The sequence below is a fragment of the Notechis scutatus genome, chromosome 3 (genome assembly GCF_049901735.1).
Source record: "Notechis scutatus isolate UNSWTSFEM ecotype Mainland chromosome 3, rNotScu1.2, whole genome shotgun sequence".
In the NCBI taxonomy this organism is placed as follows: domain Eukaryota; kingdom Metazoa; phylum Chordata; class Lepidosauria; order Squamata; family Elapidae; genus Notechis; species Notechis scutatus.
The window spans coordinates 74,378,419-74,399,062 of NC_142011.1; the positions used below are offsets into that span (position 1 = coordinate 74,378,419).

The 20,644-nt window shown below is 36.5% G+C and overlaps 1 protein-coding gene across 1 annotated transcript; it reads left to right on the forward strand.

Moving 5' to 3' along the window:
• The first annotated feature begins 5,761 nt into the window (after positions 1-5,761).
• On the forward strand, positions 5,762-19,737 carry ACADM (acyl-CoA dehydrogenase medium chain). The gene is made up of 12 exons (XM_026679327.2): positions 5,762-5,823; positions 10,376-10,472; positions 11,385-11,482; positions 11,601-11,670; positions 12,609-12,709; positions 12,815-12,895; positions 14,004-14,134; positions 14,776-14,884; positions 15,182-15,322; positions 15,402-15,497; positions 17,210-17,458; positions 19,274-19,737. The coding sequence occupies exons 1-12, from the start codon at positions 5,800-5,802 to the stop codon at positions 19,343-19,345; spliced, it is 1,269 nt and encodes a 422-aa protein (XP_026535112.2). The 5' UTR covers positions 5,762-5,799; the 3' UTR covers positions 19,346-19,737.
• Positions 19,738-20,644: the final 907 nt, after the last annotated feature.

Sequence of the window (20,644 nt, forward strand, 5' to 3'; positions counted from 1 at the left end):
AATTTCTTTACCGGTTCAGTGGAGGCAAACAAGCACTGATAATAATTCTCCCAATCCTCAGCAGAGATTGGTATGTCAAATGCAAATCTCAGTTCCTTCAGGATACCTGCTACAGAATGCCAAAATAATACTGAGTTATGACTTCTGGCAGCCAACTCAAGTTCTGACCAGATTGAAATGGCAAAACTTTTTTTCTTTAATGTTATAGTTTTTTTATATTCCCTTCTTGTGTGCAACATCTTGGCTTGTATATAAGCAGTAGGGTTCCTCTGGGCAAGCCTCATGGCTGTCTTCAATTTCTTTTTCAGTCGCTGGCAATCCAAATCAAACCAGCGAGGTCTACCCACTTGGGCTCTTTTTGTAGCAGGTTGAGGATAACAGGTTGTTAGATGTTTCTTCAGTATGTTACAAAGATTGGAGAATGCATTGTAGGCTGACATCTAATCAGTAGTAAATGACTGGATTGTTCTAGCCCGCTTAATAGTATTCTCTGTTTTAAGGCATTCTAATATTGCCTTAGTATCAACCTTAGCCCAAATTAACCTTTTATTTTGAGTCACTTCTATCTTTTTAGTAAGCCATCTGTCAGCTATGTTATATGGTCTTAAATCTGAGCGGCCTCACAATGTCACACTTATAGGCTGATGGTCGCTATTGTCGCTAAGGTGTACTGTGACCTCCGAGAAGAGGTCAGCCTTATCTCTAGACACACAAGAGATCCAGTACACTACTTGAATTAGTTGAGTGGTGTGTATAAGGGTATATGTAATTCTTATCCTTACCTCCCAAAATTTGGAGATTACCCTTAAAAATTAAGGAGACTAGGAGCAAACCAGTGGCATTACTTTTACAATCTCTCGAGAGCCACTGAGGATGGTTCTCAAAGAACTCCCCTGGGATTCCCTTCTTCTGGGACAGCTCATACAAAGAGGGACCCAGTCTAGCATTCAGATCTCCTAATAAAACCACTATGGACTGATGATACAGTATTGCTATATCTTCTAGGATAACTTCCAAGCACATCCAATATTCGGAATTATAGTGCTGGGATGTGCTTGGGGGAATATACACATTTACCAATATTAATTCAAACTGGTCATATTCAAATGTGACAGGATACTTATCTTGTTTATATAATTTCTCTCCCTGCCATTGCAACTCTTGCTTTATAAGAATGCATAGTCCACCAGAGGGTCTCCCTTTGTTCTTTGTTTTTTTGGGCTGGGGAGGCCCATCCCTGAAAGCTTGGCAGTTGTACTGGTTCGTCCACTTCGGTTCGCCAAGTTTCTTGAAGGGCTATTACATCAAGTCTAGAGAAAAAAACTCATTAGTCCACTATCAACTATCCCTTTCCAGCCCGTTATGTTCCAGGTCACCAACTGTATGGGGTTCTCAGAAGCAAGATGATCTGGCTTGGTTAATTGGCTGGATGATAAAGATGTCAGATGTCAACTTGACATTGGAGCCAGATCAATATCATCTAAGCTTCCCATATAAACACAATTGTTGTGAGGTTCGATATTTCTCCTCATGGGTTGCAGAGCTTGTTGTTGCTCCTCTATATCTCAGTTGCCAGTATGCCTTTGCTCTTGCTCCAAGAATGATTTTTTTTCCCATGGGCAGGTACTCTGTTTTAAATCTATAAATGTAGATTTATGTCCATTTTTGGAGTGGCATAGCTGAGGATTCATCTTGTGGAAAGCTGTTATGGGAGCTTCTAAATCAATTGAAGGAGGAAGCTGGATTATCTCCTTAGTGTTTGTCAGCTTAGGGAGCACTGTGTGATGAAGCCCTTTGTCTTTCAGTTGTTTCTCAGAGGTTGGGTCAGTCAGTGCAGTTACCCCACAGTCAGCCTGTGTGACAGTACCTTCTTTTACTGTAAAGGTAAAGGCAGTTTGTTGATTAAATACATTGTCACAAGATTGTGTGGTTAGTGGAGCCAAATTAAATAGAGGCTTTGCTGTAGATTGAGTTGTTGTCAATGCCTCTTTTAGGTCATCCAATCTTTGAATGATGTTAACTTGCTCAGGTTCTGACAATGCACTGAATAAGTCAATCAACGTTTCCTCTGGCATATTCGCAGCAGTTCCTACAGCTGTGGGTAACAGTTTGGATATTGCTTCTTTGCCTTCTGGGGTCAGTTCAGTTGCAGCATCAGGTTTAGCAATGTGAGAGCTGTTGCAACCTAGATTTAAAGCAACAGTTTCCACTTGGTGATGATATTTCAGGAGTGGGTACACTTTTTCTGAGCAAAAAACCCTTATTGGAAATATTGAGAAGGTGCTCAGAAAGGGTAGGCACTAAAAAAAGTGACTTATGGCTGTTTTTCACACCTATGACTATTGCAGCATCCTCATGATCTCATGATCAAAATTCAGATAATTAGCAACTGGCATGTACTTATGGTGGTTGCAGTGTCCCAAGTTCTTGTGATCACCTTTTGCAACCTTCTGACAAGCAAAGTCAATAGGGAAGCCAGATTCACTTAACAACCATGTAACTAAATAAACTGTGATGCACTTAACAACTGTGGCAAGAAAGTGGAACAAAACTCACTTAACAAATGTCTCAATTGTGGTCATAAATCGATGACTACCTGTATTCTTCACCAATTAGCGTGGGCACATTTCCCCCTTAAGATGTTGAATATTGCCTCCTTTTGGCATGGTTTCCCCTTTTGGGGATTCTCTCATTTTACCATGCCTACTTAAAAGCTGGTCAGTAAACTTGTTTTAACTGCAAGTTTAACTTGTTAAGCACAGATCAAAACAAACAGATGCATGGCAACGCAGAAAAGTTCTTTCAGAATCTGGCAACACCTTTCTGCTTTACCAGACAACCCTCTCAATACATGACAATATTTGATGGGCTTGTTTTGACTGTGGACTTGTTAATCACCAGGATGCTTATTCCATGGTTCCGCACTCAAAGCAAATTGGTAAAGAGATGAAGATTAAGGATTCATGAACAGAAAACATCTGTTGAGGAGCAACACTTGCAATATAGAAAAAACCCCAGAGTTGCTTGATACTGAAATTATTTAACATAATAAATAAAAGGAAAAGTGAAATTTGAAACAAAAAGGCTAGTAGAAGGGAAAGGAAGCAGAAATACCCACAAAAGATTGGTTACTGCCTCAAGTTCAGTATCAATGAGGGGAGAAGGATGTGTGAAAGTTAGAGTGGAGGATTTTGTGGATCCTTGTCCAATCCTGAGACACATAATTTTTCAAGTAGTAGATGCTTCTCCCCTTTAACTTGACTTGAAAGAGAGGCTTGTGTCACTGATATTTACAATTCTTTCCACAGAAATACAATTTAAACATTTCATGAAAGAGTTAAATAATAAATGGTCAAATATGTGTGTCAGGTTTTAAGTTATTCATAACCAAAATGAAAGTACAAGAAGATATTAAATATTCTGATATCCACATGCATTTCTACATAGAATCTAAAATGCAGAAATTAGTAATGGAAAAGAAAAATAATGTCAAATGAATAACTGGAAATATTAAAAGGATAAATTATTTTTATTACCAGTTTAAGGAAAAAATAGATACAGATAAGAGGTATAGTTTAAAAAAATATTTATTTAAAATCTAATTGGTAGAGATAATATTTTCAATGAAGCAAACTATATTACATTTTGAAACTGGATTCTATACATACTTGGAAATAAGACTTACTGAATTCAATGGATAACTATTCTACAGAATTCATATATACTGTACATGACATTGAGATCCTGAAAACTGTTTATACTTAACTTATATTTTAATAGTTACTATGAATATTGCCAAAATAACTTAATGAAAGGAAAAAAGGGATAACATTACATTTTTCTTATTCAAGAAGCATTTTTTTAAAAAAGCAACATATTAACATATTGTGTACTAAGAGAAAATCACAACTGTCTATAAACTGGATGTGTTACTGAAATATCTTTTTTTTTTTTTCCTTTTTAAGAAAGAAAAAATTATCAAATTTCTTCTTATTTCCCCCATTGGCTAATTTCCAGCTAATATTACTTTCAATAACCGACAATTTCTTTGGGCATCTTTCATTCCATTCCTTTGTTGCTCTGACACAGAGAAGAATAAATCCACAATAAATATTCCTGTTAGTTCTGTGTCACAACCCTTTCCATGCCCTTAGATTTTGATAAAGCCAAGACAGATAAAGAAGCAATAACTTTGCAGACCAAGAAGTTTTCAAGACACAGATTTATTGCTTTTTCTCCATTGTATAACTTTGAATAAGGGTGTGGAACTGCCTCAAGAAACATTGGTTGTTGTACTTACTTAGCTGCTTCCAGATCTTAAGATTGTCTGTCAGTAACTAGTTGAGTTGTTGTAAGGTCATGCTAAAGTTGTTTATGATATAATAAAGAAAACAATAAATCATGACTAAGTTAAGCATTGGTAAGCATGTTGTACAATCATGGCATTATGACAAAATCTGTCATATTAGGAACTAACCTACTTCGAGATGTATCATTTTAGCATCTGCACAAAGTTGCCCATAATTGATGAACAGTTATATTTGTTACATTTGCAAGATTGGCTTACCCCAACTACATCCATCTGTCTCATCTGGTCCAGCAGGAGTGGTATATGGCAGATCACATCAGCAAAGAGCTTCATGCCCAAATCAAGACTTTTTTCTGCCTTGGTACATCATTCCCCACCCACTACCCCATGAGGCTGGTCACAACATGGCTTAGCTATTAGGCCTGGGGATCCCATGGAAGCATGGAGCCCTTTAAATGGCTAGTTTTCACTATTCTCTGACTTTTGTAATTGTGGTTTACTGTTTAATGGAAACATTACAGAGCATTTAGTGCTTTTTAACTGTGAAAGAGTCACATGCAAGTGACAGAGGTGGCTATTTAAAGTAATTAAATAAATAAATAAAATAGTAAGTGCCTATGTTCTCCTTCTAGGTACTACAAGATTTCAACATCCCACTAAGCTATGGTTTAATCATGGTTTATCAAGTAAGAACCAACTAACTAGGGTCAATTCTTTGTGGCCTAAGACACAATTTATTGACTAGGTTCCCACAATAAATCCCAACTCAAACTATATTTTATTCTACCTTAGCAAGGTTACAGAAGGAAGCCTTTGGGCTGCTTCAGAAAAACAGCAGGGATGGTAGCCCATGCAAAATAAATTATTGTGGATTGGCATAAAGTGTAGTCAATCCAGATGCAAGAACTTCACACTCCTAATGCATTGAATCCATTCTTCCTTCCTTCTTCCTTTCTTCCTTCCTATCACCGTTCAAATGCATCCCTTCCTTCCTTTCTTTTCTTCCTTCCTTCCTTCCTATCACCGTTCAAATGCATCCCCATCTTCCTTCCCTCCTTCCTTCCTTCCGATCGCAAGTCGAATTTATCCCGGTGCTGTAAAACCAAAAACAAGACTAAGCCGGGTTTCTGGACGCGCTTTCTCATGATTTGGTCTGCCCAGGGCACCGAACCACAAACTAACCCCTCACGCTTGGATCCGCGCACCCCGCGGCGCTAAAAACGAGACCAACTCCCCTCGAAGTTGATAACCAAGGCAAGCACTTCAACAGCAGCCGCCACACCAGCCAGCCACCAGCCTTCCTCCTCCTCCTCCCTCTTCTGTTCTCCGCTTCAGCCGCCCGGGGCCTCCGGAAGGGCCAACCTCTCTCTCTCTCTCTCCCCCCCCACCGCCCGCTTCGCTCGCTGGAGGCGGGTCTAGGCTCGATGTAAATCGGTGTGAAGCTCAGTCACAGCAGGTTCGGTGAGGAAGAGTAAAAGAAAAGCTTTGTCATGGCTGCTCTGAGAGCCTGTCGGGTAAGAAGAAAGCTGCCAAGAGAGGACGCGGGCTCTTAGGGGACGCGGAAGCCATTGGGGAGGGGGGGCGTGGGGAGGGCGACTTCGGCTCAATCTTTCTGATTCTTCTCTGCCTTGCTGGAGGGTGTCTCCGTTTGCAGGATTTGGAGACAGCCGCCCGGGTTAGGTTGGGGTGGAACAGGCTTGGGTTGTCCTGCTTGAGGAAAAGTCCAGGGATTGAAGAGGAGGGTCGCCAAATCTCGACTGCAGCCCGCAAGATGACACTCATTGGTAGTCAGTTGCGGTGGAGGAGGGGAGATCTGGGTGTCTTTTTTTTATTATTACGATTACGGTTACGATTACTATTACTACTACTACTACTACTACTACTACTACTACTACTAGCAAAATTACGGGATATCGTATCAAAGTATGTCAAAGGTCGCCTATCTATTCCCCCTCCCCCACTTCTGTCCGCCCGAGTAAAGTGACTCCAAAATCACTCCCATTGTTTTTGCTTGTTTTTTCCCCCCCAAACTTCCCCACTTTCTTTTAAACTTAAACATATAAGATGAACTTTCCGAAGCAGGTAAGCATACAAATAGAATAGTATTGTTTGCCATCGCAACTGGGCTTCTGTTACTTCCTACCTTAGTATATGTGAAAATAATCCACGTCAGAAACTATCATAATCTCAGAATTATAAAAATGTTTTGCTTTATCTAAAATATATATTTCTACATCAAGAAATTACCTAATCCCTGGTAAAATTCAAAGTGTTTTTAGGATCTTATTTTAAAAGTTAATTTTTAAGTTTGTCAGTTGGCATTTTTGTTTTTTTTTTTATATTTTTTTTTTTTTTTTTTTTTTTTTTTTTTTTTTTTTTTTTTTTTTTTTTTTTTTTTTTTTATTTTTTTTTTTTTTTTATTTGTGTATATATGAAATGTGTATATATAAGAAAATAAAGGAATAAGGCAGTAGGCAAAGTTGGTGCCTTGTTGTCGTTACATAGCAATGCTGCATTATTTTATCGTTTCATACAGATTATTATAGGGTCTGGGAGCCTTTGTGGTGTTTGAAAATATAAATGACATATAACAAATTTTGAACATATTATGTTCAAAATGATTGCAAACTTATATAAAAATATTTCTCTAGAAATTGTTTGCAATACTTATCTATATAATTTGAAAGTCCGTAGTGTTTATGGCAGAGTACTGATGCTAATATAATATGAAGAATCATTAGTCATTTGGCATGATGATATGTGTGTTAAATGTCAAGTAAAATGTTCTGAACAATTAATATATCAAGGTTGTAAAAGAATAACATAATGTAATTAGTATATTACTGTCAATATTCCTGTTGCAATATTACTGTCAATATTCCTGTTAATTTTCTCCTAGGAAGTTCCAAGAAATTAGTTCAGGATAGGGTATTTTTTACCAGGGATCAGGTAATTTTTATTTACATCTGTCCAAATGTGCAAAGATTTAGGAAACGAAACAATTCCTATGAATTTGAAAAATAAGTTATTTACCATAAGGAAAATTGGAATATAGCCACAATAGAATGGTCCAAACAAAAACTATTGTGATGTAATAGAATAAGGTGACACTTATGAGCAATCTGCTTTTTAAAAAAAATGTGCCACAAGAAATCATTCAAAATCTTGCAAAACAAGATATCAAAGGTCTGCTATACAAAATATCAAATTACAAATATAAATGATTTTTGTAACCAGTAACAAGTAATTAACAAAAAGTGCTTGCTTTCTAGTTAATATTATACTTTAGAATAGATATTCCAGGGAGTTACTTGCAGCCGTCTTGTGTAAGATCTATTTTTGTTCTTCTTAAGGTCTTTTTGCTTATGGGTATTCATTTTTTATTGAGCTAATTGTGCATTAACTTGAGTAGTTTAGGTTTGTCGTTCACTTGCCATTTAATTTACAGTTTATATACCAAAGACAAGATGTGAATTGGAGTTCATGTAGTCTTGCACATTTCTGCTTTATCCAGAGAAAAGTAATTGAATCAAGGCCAATTTTGGGAAAGATTTTGTAGTCTTAGGGGATGAAATTGGTTACTCCCAAGCTGCCAAAAATGCAAAAGTGAGTCTTTGGTTGCTGATATAAAAAGATATCTGGTATAAAATATTGCACTTGACTTTCTGTTGAGTTCCTTCATTCTTATTAACATTTCAGATACCATGTCTAAAGTTATTATTTCATATTTAATATATAAGGGATAATTATTTTCCCCAAATCATCTTGTTCATCTCAAATTATGGCATTCTGCAGTCTTTCGTGCAAGCTGTGAGTTAATGTACTTTTTTTTTTTTTGCTCATTAAATTATTGCTTTTGCTTTACTTATACAGCACTTAGAACAATAGCACTTAGACTTATATACCGCTTCATAATACTTTACAACACACTAAGCATTTTACAGAGTCAGCATATTGCGTGCAACAATTTTATTTTATTGATCTCGGAAGAATGGAAGGCTGAGTCAACCTTTAGCTGATCAGGATAGAACTCCTGGTAGTGGGTAGAGTCAGCCTGCAATACTGCATTCTAACCACTGCGCCGCCATGGCTCCTATATCTTAGATTGCATTTTTTCCTTTCCATTTGATTCTTAATAAAAAGAAATTTATTTTTTATTTATTTAATTTCTAAGCCTCCCATCTCACTGTTGAGAGATTCTTATAACCCTAAAATAAGTTTTCTTATGTTGATTTATCATAACTGAATTTTTGAGGAACCTTTTACATAAATTTCCCTCTTTTAAGGATTCTGTTAAGGATTCTTAACAATTTTGCTTAATTTTTCTGTTTTTTTAAAAAATCCATTTCTTATTTGTGTTAACTATTGCGTAACTGCAAATTGTTTAATACTTTCTTCCTCCCCTTTTTATCATCAGCACAGAAAATTGTTTTCATATTTGTTTTTTTTAAGTCCTGTCTATTGACTTTAAATTACTAAGCGGAGTACATAGAATATGCATGTACTGTGAAATGATAATTAGTAAAACATTGACTTTGACTTTGCTGGGTCACAGTTACAAACAAAGTAACTACAACTACTGTGAGCCATCAAATAAAATTAACAAAGAACCAGCATTTGGAGTCCTTGGTGCTGTCTGAGCTTGTTTGCTTGCAAATATTTCATTACTGCCTGCAATGAAGAATAACATGAGATAACATTAGTGCTAGTGGGTGTGGTGTTTGTTTCTTGTTTATATTCACTAGCTTGCCCTCTAGGTGTTGATGTGGGTGTAGTTTTCTCCTTGGTAGTTCCTTAGAGCAGCGGTCCCCAACCACCGGTCCGCGGACCGGTACCGGTCCGTGGAACAAGTCCTACCGGGCCGCTGGCTTGCTGGCGCCGCCATCTTGTTTTGATGAAAAGTGCTTCCGTGAGCTTTTCCGGGTAGAAAGCTCACCGGAACCACTTTTCATCAAAACAAGATGGCGATGCAGCTGATGTCGTACCGGGCGCGCCATAAAAAGGTTGGGGATACCGGGCGCGTAAAAGGTTGGGGATCACTGCCTTAGAGTATTGTTTTCTGCTTGTTTGGTATAAATTTTGCTTATCTGGATATTGGTTGCTGGAGAAGATGTGTTCTTTTTGTTTCCTTCTTAGCCTTTTTTAATTGTCTCTTTAGAATGGTATGTAAATGTGCTTTATGTCTACAGAAATTCCTCAACTTACAACCACAATTGAGACTGGAACTTCTTTCACTAAGCACTGTGATCATTAAGTGAGTCAGTTATTAAGCAAATTATGCAGTTATATGAATCTGGCTTCCCACATTGTTTTTCCTTCTTGAAAGCCAGCTGCAAAGGTTGCAAATGATGATCATGTGTCCTCAGGATGCTGCAACCATCATAAATACACTCCGGTTGCCAAGCATCCAAATCATGATCATGTGATTGCAGGGACACTGTGACAATCAGTAAGTTCAAGGATTGGTCGTAAGTTACTTTTCTGAGCATTGTCATAACTTTGAAGGGTCTCTAAACAAATGGTCATAAGTTGAGAAATACCTGTATGGACAGCTGATTTATATGCCAAGTTTCCAAGAATCCTCTGGCATTTTTGGATTTAGTTGGTCTATTTCTGCCCATGTGTTATGAGATTAAGGACTTTGCATCATGTCTTCTATTTGCCAGTTGGTGTTCAAGAATGCTCAATGCTAATCTTCTGCCTGTCTGGCCTACATAGAAGCTGTTGCAGTCATTACACTGTATGTTGTAGATAAACCACTTTATTTTAAAGAATTAATACTTCATTTTTTTTAGACAGTAGTTTAACAGTAAACAGTAATGTTTTGTATTCTTTATAATAGTAAAACAAAATGCATTTTATATTCTTTCCCCCCTCTTTAGATTGTATTTATATTATAAGTTTAATAATTGACATATGAAAATTTTTAACCATATCTGGGATAAAAATTGTATTTCATTCAATGCATTGGGCTCTATAACCTTGCGATGCTTATGCATTGGTAATAAAGTTTGGGACATTTATTGAAAGCTTCTGTGACACTTCTTTTTCTACATTAAATTTCAGGTTGGGCGAAGCATTGTTGCTAGTGGCTTGAGAGCACAATCCAGTCATGCTACTGCAACATCACCAAAAAGCAAATCTGCCGCTGGTTATAGCTTTGGTATGTAAAACTACTCCATAAATGCTTCACCTGAAGGCCCTGAATTGGCAGCTTCTAGTATTATAAATCTAAATTGATTCCTTTGTCATGATTTGCTATATACTATGTGAGTATATTTGCTATCCAGTATATGAGCATATGCAGGCATGTTCTGATACATCCAATTTTTTCTTATGGTTTTTATACATCAGCCTAGGAAGAAAAGGATAGAATATTTAGATAGGATAAACCATGAAGATGTAAGGCTGAAATGTATTCCTTTCTGGACATTTTATTCACCTGCTTTCCCTTATGTGCATTATCTACTGCAGCTTGTTAAGAAGCATTTGCAGTTTCTAGACAGAGTGGAAGCGGTTTGTAATAAAAGGTAATACATTTCCTGAATTACTTGAAATGCTTCAAAACTATACTTGGTTTTTGGACAATTACTACCAGTATGTAGGGCAGAATCCTAATACATGTTGCTTTAAGGTTTAACATTGAGCATACATATTTCCATATATGTGTTTTACACATGACTTTTGGTAGACTAAGTTTTGGATCGATATTTGTGGTTGAAGAAAAATAGTGTTTACTATAGGAAATGGGATATGGGATGCATATGGTTAAGGATGAGAGTGATGAAAGTATTTCATGTAAATTAGTCTGCATATTTTTCCAATTCTAGTTCTAGTTTAGGCATGAAAGCCAGCTGGGTGATTTTTGAGCCAATCACTGTCTCTCAGCCCAATTCACTTTACAGCCTATTGTTTTGTGGAAAATAGGAGAAAAAAGGAGCATTATGTATGTTTGTTACCTTGAGTTATTTTTAAAATAATAAGGATAAGATTTTAAAATATAAAATAAAATAAATATTTTATGGCCTACTAATTTTTATGTATATCTAGGAACTTGAAATCTTATGTTTTCTAGAACTTACAGATGAACAGAAGGAATTTCAAGCCACAGCTCGTAAATTTGCTAGAGAAGAAATTGTACCTGTTGCTTCTCATTATGACGTAACTGGAGAGGTAGATATACAATAAATAGTAGTAGTTAAATAGTTTTAACCTTGTTTAAAATTTCAGTGAATAAGACTCTAAGCAGAAGAGCTCTGCATCTTATTTTTCATATCTGTTTCCTTTTTAGTATCCTGTTCCTCTCATTAAAAGGGCATGGGAGCTTGGCTTGATGAATACACACATACCAGAAAGTTGTGGTAAGTAAAGTACTTGATAAGCTATAAAATCAAATAAACAGTGCAATATATTCATAAGCAATAACAACACAAAAGATACTACAATCCAATCTGATTTTGAATATATGAGATAAGAACAGGTCTTGAAGAGATAAGTTACAGTATGTAACATGTTACAGATGATATGTAAACATGAGAATTGACCTCATTGAATGAAATTCTGTTGAGCTCAAACTGTTTCTCTCCAACAATTATTAATTATAAATATAATTATTTACACTAGTATTCATGATATTCTTTGATACTGTATTTAAGTTGGAAAGATTTGCAACTAAAGGATAGCATATTTATAATAAATCTTTTTAACACCCGTAGAATTAAATCGGTTATCTTTTGTGTGTGTGAAGGACAGTATTTAGTATATATCAAATTTGGCATATCTGTTGGTTAATGTACAGCCGCTTTATTTGTAAACTGTATTTATAAATACAGTTCACAAATACATAAACAGTAATAAAAAACATTTTCTGCTTTCATGACCTGACAACAAAAAAGCTTCAGTGTGAAAATGATCAATGTCTAGTCAGTTTCAGGCAGCAATAAGAGTTCTAATTAATTAATCAAAGTAGAGTTAGCTTGTTAACACAAGGGTGCAAGGAAAAGCAGCTCAGGAAAAGATAGCTTGGTTAAGCAACTGCACCACTCTACAAGGGGCAAAAAAGGGATGGAAATGGATCAGACACAGAGTAATTTTATCTGAATGATCAGCAGCAACCAGGAATTTTGCATGTCTTCCCCCCACCTCCCCACTACCCGTAAGCAGACATTTTGCTTAAGTTGCTGGAATGGCTTGCATCACTAAATCAGGAGAGGGTGCAATAGAGCATAAAATAATTAAATTTGTGACATAACATTTATTTGTATGGAATATTATTTGTTATCCAAAACAATTTCTGTAGGTGGTCTTGGCCTTGGCTCTTTTGATGCTTGCCTTATTACTGAAGAATTGGCTTATGGATGTACAGGAGTTCAGACAGCTGTTGAGGCAAATTCCCTAGGTGTAAGTGTTTTGCTTTAATTTCACTTACTATTTACATTATTTTAACATTGGCATTAGGCTATGTCTTGTCTTCCCATGTTAAATAATAAACTTTTTTTATTATAGCAAATGCCAATCATAATTGGGGGAAATGAGCAACAGCAGAAAAAATATTTAGGAAGACTGACTGAAGAACCCCTAATGTGTGTAAGTGTTTTTGCAATATTGATAGAATGGTATTTTGATTTCTGTCGTGAAAGAAATCTACAAAAGTATATTATGTTATACTTATGTCATAGTATGTTATGTTATTATTCAGAGTAATACACTGAACTTTAACAACATAACTTAATAGTAATCAAAATATTTATGTGAGCATGAAGTCATACCTTCCTATAATAACTATAGAATTCACTACAGTACTAACCGAAATGAACAGCTATTGTGTTTACACAAAGTAGAAATGGCAGTTGTTCATTTAGGGTCAGTAATGTCCAAAATTGAATGAGTCAGTGATAAAATAAATAGGCAGTTTGTGGTCTTGGAGTGTGTGTGTATGCACACCAGTGGTGGGATTCAAATTTTTTTAGTACTGGTTCTGTGGGCGTGGCTTGGTGGGCATGGTATGACTTCGTGGGCATGGTATGACTTGGTGGGTGTGGCGGGGGAAGGTTACTACAAAGTCATCCCCATTCCCTCCCCACCCCACTAACCTGCTTTCCAGCTCTGTTCTGTGCATGGCAACAAAAGAAGACCCAGCTGATCAGCTGGGACTCGGGAGACAGAGAATAGATGGGGGCGGGGCCAGTCAAAGGTGGTATTTGCCAATCTCCAAACTACTCAAAATTTCCACTACTGGTTCTCCAGAACTGGTCAGAACCTGCTGAATACAACCTCTGATGCACACACACACACACACACACACACACACACACACACACATACAGTTTTAATGGTTGAGCTATATAGAGTTCATTTCATAAAATGGTTCTGCATATTCTCAAGAATTTAAATATGAATTGGTTTCAATCTTTGTGATTAACAAAGTAATATAAACATTTAGCAATAAAATAGTGATGTTTCATTAGGATTTCTTCATATTCTCAGTAGTTCTCCACAATTTAAAAGTTTTTATAATTTTAAGTTATTAAGTTATTCATTTCTTTATCAATAAAATTATAATGAAAGTTAACCAAATTACTGATGATTTTGTATTATGTTCATGTAGAATGGATTTAATGTTCATTTCTTCACATTTTAGTATGTGTAATACTGTATAGTTTGTAATTTGATTATTTGCATTTTTTTCTTTAAGGCATATTGTGTAACAGAACCTGGTGCAGGCTCTGATGTAGCAAGTATAAAGACAAGAGCTGAAAGGAAAGGAGATGAATATATTATTAATGGACAAAAAATGTGGATCACCAATGGTGGCAAAGCTAATTGGTATAGTAATTTATTTAAGATACTTAAATAAGGCTCAGTGATACAGTATATCCCTTACATTTTTTAAAGGAAATGTATAGAGGATCCTACTATATCTTTATATTTTCAGTAGTGGTCATAATTTAGATATAAACATTTAAATGTTTATTTAAACATTTGAGTATTTTCATTCTTGTATCACACTTGTATCATTCTGTAAGAAGCGATAGAGTGTTTGAACCTGAATGGTGTGATATTATTAGATACCAATTTTTATCCCATTTGTTTGGCCAATAGTACTATTTCCCTCATTCTAAAAAAGAAGAGAATAATTGAGTAGATGAGCGTGGGCTAAAAAGAAGATAAATTTGTAGAGGTGAAGTCATTCCTTCATCCAGAATCAGTGTACAGTATTGACATATCTAGTTTTATGTATGAATTGAAATTTATAATCAAAATCATATTAAGGTCCACTGAATTTATTGGGGCATATGTCTGAATAAAAACAAAGGATTATGCTATAAGACTATCTATCTTTTCATGAGAAATGTGTGATCAGTATTTTATACGTTATAAGAAAGCTACAAGAGATTTAATAGTTTTTGATGGTCTGTGAGCAAATTTGTAAAGCTAATATTGTGCTTTTATTATGTTCCAACTAGGTATTTTTTATTGGCACGTTCCAATCCTGATCCAAAAGCTCCTGCAAGTAAAGCTTTTACTGGATTTATTGTGGAAGCTGACAGCCCTGGAGTACAGATTGGAAGAAAGGTAGAAGTGGAGCATTTTAATGCTAATTTAAAAATTTAGTATTGGCTATTCTTAGTCAGTAGAATTTGTTCCATTCTGTTATAAATCATTTTCCGAAATTGTTGAGCTTTGTGACATTGCCACCAAATCTGATTTCTAAAAAACTTTATTGAATTTATTTTTAATATATTTGTAAAAACAAATACATGGTGGGAGGAACAGGTTTTAATCTTAGCTTTCTGATGAACCTACTTCATTTTTTTTAAATTTTGTTGAATTAAAAATGGTAATTATTTATCGTATAAAATTCCTTTTCAGGAGCTTAACATGGGCCAGCGCTGTTCAGATACGAGAGGGATTGTTTTTGAGGATGTAAGAGTACCCAAAGAAAATGTACTTATTGGTGAAGGAGCTGGCTTTAAAATTGCCATGGGAGCTTTTGATAAAACAAGGCCTCCAGTAAGTATTCAAAGTACATTTGAAAGAGGAATTTTAATTGTAGAAATTCTGCTTTGTAACATTTATTACTGACCTACAGGTAGCAGCTGGTGCTGTTGGATTAGCACAGAGAGCTTTGGATGAAGCTACAAAATATGCCATGGAAAGAAAAACCTTTGGGAAGGCCATTGTAGAGGTATGTGGAATTCCAATTATGATGTAATATGGTGTTAAATAAAATATTCCATTAATAAATTTAAGCTCAATTAGCTTCCTTTTTTCTTGCCCCATTCCACACCCTGTATCTTCTTGTGCAGGGGTCCGCGGACCGGTACCGGTCCGTGGAACAAGTCCTACCGGGCCGCTGGTTTGCTGGGCGCCGCCATCTTTTTTTGATGAAAAAGTGCTTCCGGTGAGCTTTTCCGGGTAGAAAGCTCACCGGAAGCACTTTTTCATCAAAAAAAGATGGTGGCGCCCAGCTAATGCCGGTACCGGGCCGCTCCATAAAAAAGGTAGGGGATACCGGGCCGTGGCATAAGAAAGGTTGGGGATCACTGTTCTTGTGGATTTTGAGCAGAGATAGAACAGTGTTTTTCAACTTTGGCAATTTTAAGCTATGTGGGTTTCAACTCCCAGAATTCTCCAGTCAGCACTGGGAACTCTGGGAGGTAAAGCCTACGCAGTTTGCCAAAGTTGGGAAACCCTGGTGTAAAGAGTTAACGAGGAAGAATCATACCATTAAGTGGAACTTTTTTCCTGTTAATGGAAGCACGTATTTGAATTTTTGTAGTTTGTAGGAGGTAGGTTTGAAATATTTATTTCACAGAGTACTTACAGTTTTGTATTTGGAAATTTTCAATAATGCAAAAGTCACATTAAAGTCACAATAATGTCATAATAAAAAATATTAAGAAAATAATAACTACAACAAAATACTCAGACACAGTAACAAAATATTCATTTAGGTTTACCAGACTCCGCTTACTGTAAATGAAGAGAATCAAGAAATTTAAAAATGGCTTCACTTTTACTTAAGGCCAGTGATGGCTAACCTTTTCCATGATGCGTGCCAAAAGTGTGCGTGCATGCGTGCACTCTCATGCCTGCACCCATGATGCAATGCGCATGTGACTCCCCCGCCCCTGCACATGCGCACATGATCCCTGCGTGCGTACCACGCATCTCTGCACATGCGGCGCAACCTCCCACACTGCACATCTCTGCCCATTCGCACACTCCCTGCACACCTCTGCGCATGCACATGCATCTCCCACATGTGCGTCTCCCCATGCGCATGCACAGCAGATACCCAACAATCAGATGACTGACGGGGATCGCGTGCACATGTGCAGTGGGGCTCTTTGGGGCGACTTCTCACATGCCAGCATCCCTAGGTTCGCCATCACAGTACTAGGCCAATGTATTGTACACCTATTGCTGATACTTCCATATGTTACATTGTATGTTCCATCTGAAATAGTGGTAGGTAAATTCCTGGTCTTCGGCAACAGTGGGCCAATGGTTAAAGATAGTGAGCATTGCAATGCAATATCCCAGCAGGAAGCATATACTTACAGAGTGACTTTACAGAGTCACTTATATTTGTATTGTGCTTGCTGTTTACTAACATACGTTTTATGCATATTGATCAATAAGCCATTTAAGGACTTTCTTATGGAGTTCTTGGTGCCCTTGAGCTTGCACTTTTCATAACCAACTAGGTAACATCTGTGCTAGCTTACCCTAGTTGTGAATGAAATATCTACACAAAATAACCAAGCTCAGAGAGCAGTAGACATATAATAAATAAGACTGAATTGTATATGCTGCTTAAATACATTCTACCATTGCATATTTGGAAGTCAAGTTTTCAACACTAATTTTTATCTCTTCCTCAAATTATCCCAGCACCAAGCAGTGTCCTTCATGTTGGCTGAAATGGCACTGAAAGTGGAACTGTCTCGCCTGGCCTACCAGAGGGCAGCATGGGAGGTAGATGTTGGTCGTAGAAATACCTATTATGCATCCATAGCAAAGGCATATGCTGGAGACATTGCAAATCAAGTAGCTGCTGATGCTGTCCAAATTTTTGGAGGAAATGGATTCAATAGTGAATATCCAGTGGAGAAACTAATGAGAGATGCAAAAATATACCAGGTAAGTAACCTTAGTCAACTGCATTAGTATATTTAAGCTAAATTTACATTTATATACTTCTAAAGAAAATGTGCCTTTTTTGGTTGATGCGCATGTAGACTATCTGTATTAACAGGACTCATGGCAGCTCTTCTGTTCCCATGTTTTTTTCTATTCCCATGTTTCTATTCAGCATGTTTAATATGCCCTTTTTTCATTTTAATTAGAATGTTTTTCTTTTTTCTATTAACTAATTGTAGATTTAGTAATACAACAGATTTTATCATAGCACTGAATAGCAATAATACTTAGACTTATTTACTGCTTCACAGTACTTTACAGCCCTCTATAAGCAGTTTACAGTCAGCATATTGCCCCCAACAATCTGGGTCCTGGTTTTACCGACCTCGAAATGATGGAACGCTCAAGACCTTGTGTCTGCTAAGATTCGAACTGCCAAACTGATGGCAGCAGGCAGTAGCAGAAGTAGCCTGCAGTACTGCATTCTAACCACTGAGCCACCACGGAATAAAGAAAAGGCCATTTTTATATGGAAAATAGTGTAAAGAGTTTAGCTTGAAAGTATGTGTCAACTCATAAATCATTCCTATGCCTGCTTCTGAGTTGCCATAAGGAGATGGGGAAAGGTCTGAGGGAGCAATCTGATTTATGACACACCGGGGGGGCGGGAATCAGGGTCATAGGTGGTAGTAAATTACCTATCTCAGCGTTGGCTTCATACGGGTTAATGCCAGACATGTTGCTCCTAATAAATCTTTTGAATTCCTTTGAAGCTTGGCTCGAGGCTCATGATTTAATTAGGGTAATTGTTGGAATCCAGACAGTATGTCCTTTGTTGTACTCACTTCTGGTCCCATTAGAGTTGCTGGAATCTTATTTTATTCAGTAGTATAAGTAGTCCTCACTTAATGACTACAATTGAGACTGGTAACTCCATCATTAAGCAATGTGGTTGTTAAGCAAAATATCTTATGACCATGTTGGTTTTGTGATGGCAATTCCGCTTCAGTCATAAAGTAAACCACTGTGGTTGCTAAGCAAGACACCACATGACCACGACTTGTGGTTTTACTGCCCACTTATCTACCAACTCTCCTTGTTGGAAGTCCAACTCAAATAGCAATCATATACTATGAAACACAGTAATGATTGTAAAATGTGCATCAGTTGCAAAGCACTCAAGTAGTAACCATGGGATATCATGTCAGTTGCAAATTCAAGGACCAATTGTAAAGTTACTTCTTAAGTGCCATCATAACGTTATATAGTCATTAAAAAGGGTATTTGTTAACTAAGGACTACCTGCATGTATTTCCAAGTTGAAAAATATAACATTGCTATTTCTGACTTAAAAACACCACTTCTTGGTGACTATTTTTCTTCCTGTGTTTTGCTTTGCTGAGGCGTTGCAATGTTTTGTTTAATAATAGTTTCTAGAATATGTAGCAATGCAGTTTTTAAATATACAGATGCAGATTTCATCATATCTGCTTGTTACATATTTTCACATTAGACAATATATAATTAAGCTTAGTTTTATACAGAGTAGGAATTTTGAGTGTGATGTGCCATGGTAGCCTATTCATGAGAAAAGGAAAAACATCCTAGTACCCCTAGGTTCAGGTTTAATCAAAAGTAGCTCTTTGGACTATCAATTAAGTTTAGATTTTAGTTCTCTCATGTTTTATTATCACAATTATGCATTTATAATAATGTTTACATATTACCCACAATAATTTAAGCTGTACTGTTTTCATTAACATTTTGTCTTTGTCCTATTTTAAATTGACTCAACACTATATTTTCTCTTTTCAGATTTATGAAGGAACAGCTCAAATTCAGAGAATAATTATAGCTCGTGAACATATTGGCAAGTTTAAAGCTTGAGAATGTCCCTGATGTACATTATTAGCTTGATTTACAAATGTTGGGCTTTTTTCCCCCTGATGCTTTACTTTTAATATTGGACAAAAATGGCATCAACAGTGGCAGTATCAATACTTAATACATGAAAAAGCCAGTCACTTAATTTCTAGAACTATTCAAGAGATTTCACATTTTTGTTCAGCTTTATCATGACATGATTATCTCTGTTCTCTGAAATCTCTATAGTATATTTAAAGTGCCTTGGATTTTTGTAGTTGAACAGGTCACTGACATAGATTAGATGAATAATTTCATAGCAGATTGAAGTCTGGGAGCCATGTGTAAATTAGATGTTGTTAGATCTGTATTGCATATTACATATTGACTACATTAAAAATATTTTTGCAGATAAATTAGTTGTATTGCCTGGAGTTGGATTCATAAAGAATATATAAGTTATTCTTGTTTTACAGAACATAATGAAATTTAATGAAAGTTCCTTATTGAAAAATGCAAAAAAAAAAATCTATCCCAATTTCCTTTCCCATGCCTTAGCTCCACTATTTGGAATCTACTTCAACTCTCTAGGATAAATTTTTGAGGGTGTTGTAAAAGAAGAGAGATAATGGTACCTTAAATGTTATGGTATTCCTTGATAGGTATTATTTGATCTTTGATCAATCAACAATTCCAAGTTACAATGCCACTTAACGAATGGTGGTTACAACTAATTCTTGGAGTTTTGGTCATCCTAGCACCCTGCTAGTCATGTGATTACACTCTGGGTGCTTGACAATCAGTTCACACTTACAGTCAGTTGACATGCATCCCACAATCATGATTGCCAGCAATCTTTCCTGCTGGCTTCCCCAGAAGGCCAATGGAGAAGATGGAAGGGACGATTGCAAGTTGCTGAGGTGTTTCTTATCAGTTTCCCAGCCTCTGTGCACTCGCTTCGCATTAGCCACTTATCCTCTGATCCATACCCCGTGCACACCCTTTGAGCTGCATGAACACTTTGTACACCTTTACCAACCCCTCCTGGCACCTCGCATACTGTTCCTGATCCATGCAGCACCTTTCATGCACCCCCATACATCACATCACTTGAGAATGCAAAATTCCTTTCACAATTGCTGTTGCGAGGACATGATAAACGTATCAAATATGATATAGTTATGCAATGCAATTTTTCCCAATGATTTTATATTTATGGTATTCTTATGAGCTGTGATTTCAAATTACTAATGAGCCAAAATTCTATATGCTTAAATATGACCTTTTTATTATAATGGATGTATATAGTTACTTTGGTACTGC